The 6,000-nt window shown below is 40.7% G+C and overlaps 1 protein-coding gene across 1 annotated transcript in view; it reads left to right on the forward strand.

Moving 5' to 3' along the window:
- Positions 1-4,841, forward strand: part of LOC110062852 (uncharacterized) — a 50,109-nt gene extending 45,268 nt beyond the window's left edge. The window contains exons 58-66 of the mRNA XM_089298919.1: positions 92-148; positions 664-759; positions 907-952; positions 1,504-1,559; positions 1,959-2,045; positions 2,264-2,321; positions 2,590-2,799; positions 3,389-3,435; positions 3,668-4,841. Coding sequence (XP_089155045.1) covers positions 92-148; positions 664-759; positions 907-952; positions 1,504-1,559; positions 1,959-2,045; positions 2,264-2,321; positions 2,590-2,799; positions 3,389-3,435; positions 3,668-3,763 — 753 coding nt within the window. The 3' untranslated portion in view covers positions 3,764-4,841. The remainder of the gene's footprint in view (positions 1-91; positions 149-663; positions 760-906; positions 953-1,503; positions 1,560-1,958; positions 2,046-2,263; positions 2,322-2,589; positions 2,800-3,388; positions 3,436-3,667) is intronic.
- Positions 4,842-6,000: the final 1,159 nt, after the last annotated feature.

The raw sequence follows: 6,000 nt of genomic DNA on the forward strand, positions 1-6,000 counted from the left end.
AATCCAATGTATGGTGACGCAACGCAGTACCTAGCGCGACCATTTCTGTGATACCGTTTTATTGAAAACATTCATTTTTGTTCATTTCCAGGCCCTTTCCGAGGTGGAGCGAGAGTGCCAGAAACTGCGCAAGAAACTACAATATGAGGTAAGAATCACAGTAGTTTTGTGCTCGCGCAAAAAAAAGATACCACTCTCGGAGTCAGTCATGCTCGTGCCTTTCATGAGGAATGCTACTACACTGAAAACGTTTGCGCAAGCAAGGTCTTTCAAACTTTCAGATTTGAACTTTGGGTCCAGATTCCAGAACAAAACGTTTGGAATTCTGGAGCCATATTAATATATATCACCCTTCGGGTCTGCGGTGCTCCAAATGCTCGCATCTTTGGTAATGAGGACATCCATAAAATGATTTCCCCCCCCCCCTCCCCCCCTACAATAACTCTTGCAACTGTTGCCGACAAATGATTAAATAGAAGAGTTCTCGGCAAATGAGCGCAGCAGGTTTTTAAACCACTTCCAATGCCAAAACGCAACCAATGTTGCTGGTATGTGTATGTGTGTTGGGTTGTTGAGTTATTATATATTAGAAGAAAAATACTTGTTACTTTGTGGGAAGCGCATCGGTTCCATACATTGAGTCTGCTACATTCTTGTTTGTAGCAAAAGGCCAAACTACAGAAGATGCACGCTCAAATGCAGGAAGCTCACAGCATGAGACAACTAGAGCTGGCGAAATCTACAAACATCGATAAACTGGTGAGTGGATTTGACTGTGTCACTGTTTTGTCTTCACTTTTTGCTCTTTTTGTAAGGTTTCGGTACCTCTCAGTGTTTGATATGAAGTATTATACCATTCACGAGGAGTTGGCACTTGAGTTTAATAACTTTGTTTTCTTGTTTTAGATCGCTGATCTGGAGGAGAAAGAATTGCAACTCCGTCTTCTTACCCGTAAGCGAAATATGAAAAGCCCTGATCTGTTGTTGTTCGGTTGTTGTTGTTCAGTGGTGGTTGTTGTTGTTGTTGTTATTAGGGACCTTACGCAAAATACGACGGCAACGGCAGCGAGAACGTCACCAAACAAAAAGTTTAATGAAAAAAACAATGGCTGTGCACGTGCGTTATAATTCTTGGTACATTTCTTTGCCGTCCACTGCAAAACAGCAACGTGAAATGACCAAATTCTGCGTTGTCTGGAGAACGTGAACGGAGAACGCAGAATTTGGTCACTTCACGTTGTTGTTGCAACAACGGCTAACTTTTCGTATTTCTATTTGGCAGCAGGCAAAGTTTTAAAACCGACAGGCACACTGGATAGTTCCAAATAAATGCGAAATTCCAAAGAAGAACAGAAACACATTTTTCACTAAGCGTCGTCCTCGCCGTGGCCGTGGCCGTGGCCGTCGCCTTTGTATATGCGTAAGGTCCCTATTGTTGGCGGGGACGGCGGGGGTGGCCGGCGTTTCATTGATTATTGTATTGAAGTTATTGTCTTTATGCAGAGAACCTGGACAGAGATCAGCGAAGAAACCTTTTCGCGCAAGAGCAGTCTAAGAAGGTACAGTGAATTTATCATCCAGCTTGTTGACGAGTGAATGATTGTTCCCTCTACAACGGTTTTTCCGACATCCGGTCAAAGTAAGATACCCGATGATACCTGCGCCAATGCAAAGCTAATTGCCGTGTCAATACATTGTAGCAAGGCTCAGAAATTGTACGCATACGTTACTTGTAATCGATGGCTACTGTCGCAACTTGAAGTAGAAAGTTGCTGAACTCGGAAGTCATGATTGGCTCGTTGTTTCTCTCTTTGAGTGGTTGCTTCATCAAGTGGCAATTTTTCACGTGTTTTACTTTTATTGATGTTCATTAGTTTGAGCAAATCAAAGGTGGCACCAAGACTTCTGTTATTCAACGGAAAGTCCTTTATAGCTAATTGTGATTTTTGATTCTCTAGGCTCTGAAGCAAATGATGCTGCAACTGGATCATGAACGACACTTGAAACTCGATGCTTTTGAACGCGTAGAGGATCTGCAAAGACAGGTTTAAAACTCTTTTTCTTAACGTGAAATTCTTCCTACTGGTCTTGAGAAGTTTCTTAGTGCTAGCACAGTTACACAGAGAATTTTCCATTTTTTATGAAATTCTCCTCGTTCAGCAATCCACTCCACGTTGTGTATTGTTTCTTCTTTTGACTGGTATAAGGCATGACTTTGTATTCATTCTTTGTTTTGATTCGTTCTTTAATTTCGTTTCTTTAGATTTATGAATACGAGCAGCATCTGACCAGCGGTTTGTCGAGACCAGGTTCTGGTGCAGGTAGGTTTCCGCAACATAACACAAGAGGATATAGTTTACTAATTTAAGGAGGACTGCAATGTTCAGAATCTTCGTCTTCAACTTTTATAATTTCTTTTTGATTAGGATATTAATTGTTTTGCGGACAGGTGGTAAGAATAACCACAATCGTCAGCTATGTACGTGTACAGTCTTGATTTACCACCAGATTCTCAAAACAAATATAAGGAGAAACGTATCAATCTGAAAGGAGAATTTACATTTTGAGCTTGGCATCCATTTCTCTTAGGTTCCAGATCTCCATCTCGGACAGACAAGCGTCCCCTGTCCTCGTACAGGACTGTACCGGACACGTATGCCGCGTCGCCATTGTTCGTTCCATCCGGGGCAGCCCGTCTAGCTAAGCCTGTCAATGTGGTTCAACCGATTGGAGGTGGGGGCGGTTTTTGGCCACCCCCTGTTGTATTTCCGCAAAGACAAGCTACCACACCAGACCCTGGTAAGTCAGAGATTTGTCTCGACTTTAGAATGAACTTTCACTTTCACGCAAACGAAAAATCGCTCATTTCTGAATAACGCAAAGTCTGCCATTGTTGCTGTTCAAATTGATAATTTATCGTCATTAAATATTATATTAGCACAAAATAAATATTAAATATTACATTACAGATTATAGTAGCACAATCGTGCTTGATTTCATGTGTTAGTCGCTTGACCCAACGGGAGCATTTTCGTCACGGAAACTTGGTGACGAACAAGGTCCGAGAGTTAGTGGCTAGACTCCGGAGCAAGATATACTATTCTGAGTCTCGCCAGAGGCAATGTGTTTTGTTTATGGACAAGACACCGTATTTTCAGTGCCTCCATCTCCATCTTTGTGTACAAAAGGTACCGGTGAAATGTTGGAGCAGCCTGAGATATGTCGGGTAAATGCTCGTCTCTCCACAGGACCAGAACTAGACTAAATGTTAGTTATTAATCTAGAGTGGACTAGGGAGAATTAAATTACTGTTGGTAGTGTGCATTGAACAAATATCGTCACGGATTTAATCTATAACCTCAGATTTCTGCTCTTTTGAATATTTCAGTGAGTGGTTCGTATTCACCGCCTCCCAAAATCCAACGTCCAAAAACGGTAAGTAGTTTTCCCTTGTGAATTCTTCTCTGATCAGACTAGTTTATTTAAAAACATCTTTTCTATCCAAAGCCTGACTGGAAGGAAAGATATGTATATTGGCTTGCGTACCAGCGAAAAAAACTTTCATTTTGTTATTTATGAAAAGATTTACCATATTTACACTTCAAGCACATACTTTGAGGCGACCTTGGTAGGTTTAAAATTTCGTTTTTTTTCCCAATTCTTGCAGCATACGGGTCGTTTGAGAGGGAAAATATCCGACACTCTCTTGGGAGACCTGGAACCAGACGAGGCTACAGAATCACGACTTCCACCAAAAGTTTAAAGCAGCAGTCGCACGTAATCAAATCGTTCAAATGTGGAAAAACGATATGTTTTGCCTTCACTACACAACCGAAAGACACTCAAAGTTGGGGCATGGGCGCTAACCAAAATCCTTCGCTTGGCTCACTTGCACCAAGATCTCTGCTCCTTGTCGGAAAAATATTAATTTATGTTAATTCGATCAACACAAATTACATATTGGCTGATACGAAAAAACCCATCGGACTTCTTAGAAGCCTAGGTGTGATTCAAATTTATTACAAGGTGCCATTTAATGAAAACTGGACCAACGGACTGGCTGAGGATTGATTGAGCCCGCGTTTCCTGTTTCTTGGTCAGTGAGAGCCAGGGAATGCGCAGTGATGGGAAGTCGAGAACAGCTGTGATCTAGATGGTCTGCCAATTGGCCTGTACAAAGTCACGAGATTTTGGCAGTTCAAAAGCACGTAGCCCTTCATGTTTGATGAGCTATTGATGGAAGACAGTTGAATGATTTCAACCTAAATTTTACCCGTGTATTGACTTGCATGGTGTTACTCCCTAAAAAATTGGGTAGGGGTGTGTGGCCCGCTTCCCAAACCCCTTACCCTGTTTATGACCAAAATCTGTTATTTTCCCTATCCTATTTATGACCTGACCCTTTAATCAATTCCTTGTTTCAGACCTGCCTTATAATTAGGTACCTAGTTTAGAAGGATGTTAAAGGCATTGTGAATGGGTTCTGTCGATGGTCTTATCGATAACGATGAAAAAGTAGTTTCTTCTAAGAAACATACCCAATTCAAGACTAGAGTGCAAAAACCATATCCTATTTATCACCAAAAAGGCCAAAATCGATATCCTATTTATGACCAAAACGAGGTAAGCTTGGCGTGAGCGGTGCTCGTTACACCGACGGAGGCCCGAGTATATTTTTAGTATTAGATCATATACACTGAAAAAAAGAAACTGTTCGTCCATAATTTCTTTAGTTTCAAATAACTATGATTTGTGTGCCTCTTGTATATAGAAATTTGTGTACAGACACAAGGCTTTGTCCTTTTTTATCTCTCTTGCAAATAAAATGTTGTTGCACAAAAGTGTTTTCACTGTTCACTTAAATGAAACTCTACAGTAAGATGACCTTTTAGCCGAGCGAATTGTTAGGCGAATCTTATTTGTAGTGGGGATTAGGGCTAGGGGAAGGATGAGGTACGGAAGAAGTAAGAGGTTCTTTTCAATGTGCATTGTCTGCTAAATACTTCTCATGTAAAAACAAATGGGCACGGCTAATTTTTGCCGTAAAAAAAGAGTACAGACAAAAAATCTATTGATCATATACTAAATTTCTTATGTGAAGACTGTCAACCTCACTACTCCGAATGAAATTACACACGACTCTTGATTACATGCGCCTTTAAACGGCGATAGGAAAAATGGGTCAAACTTGGAAAAAAATGGTCACACTTGGGAAAATAGGTAACACTTGAAAAAAGGATCACCCTTGGGAAAATAGGACACAGTTGGAAAAGAGGGTCACTTGTAAAAATGGGTCACATTCGGAAAAATGGGTCATTATTTTAAATAAAGTGGTCACACTTGCAAAAAAGGGTCACTTGCAAAAATGGATCACGCTTGGAAAAAAGGTCACTCTTCGAAAAACGAGTCAAACTTAGAAAAAATGAGTCGCACTTAGAAAAATGAGTCACACTTGGAAAAAAGGTCTTACTTAAAAAACGGGTCACATATAATAACAGTTTCACACGAGGAAAGATGGGTCACACTTGGAAAATTGGGCCACCCTTGGAAAAATGGGTCGCACTTTTGAAAATGGATCACTATTTTAAAACATAGGCACGCAAAGCGTGCAAGAGCTATTTTTTGTGTGTGAAGTGTCGGAGATAGGAGCATCCATGGAGCTGTTTACAGTAATGATTTGGTTTATTTGACAAGTATTTTTGGTTGCGATGTACAGCAAGAGAGAAACTGGAAATTTATGATGTACATGCGATGTTATATCGGTCATGGTAAGGTAGCTAACTAGTAAGCCATAAAATGTTTGACTGAACAAACTACAGTAATCTGACACGTCTCCAGATTGATGTAGATACCATCTTATTTTCTAACAGGCAATTTGATTCGTTCTTTGATACAACCCACACTGTGATTGGTGTGACACGCGCAGATTCATAACTCCCTCACTCACCGATCGCATAGCCCTTCCAACTCCCAAGACGAATTTTTGCTCAAAAATACTCA

The sequence above is a fragment of the Orbicella faveolata genome, unplaced genomic scaffold (assembly GCF_042242905.1).
Source record: "Orbicella faveolata isolate gen_17 unplaced genomic scaffold, um_ofav_v1 contig_34, whole genome shotgun sequence".
Classification (NCBI taxonomy): domain Eukaryota; kingdom Metazoa; phylum Cnidaria; class Anthozoa; order Scleractinia; family Merulinidae; genus Orbicella; species Orbicella faveolata.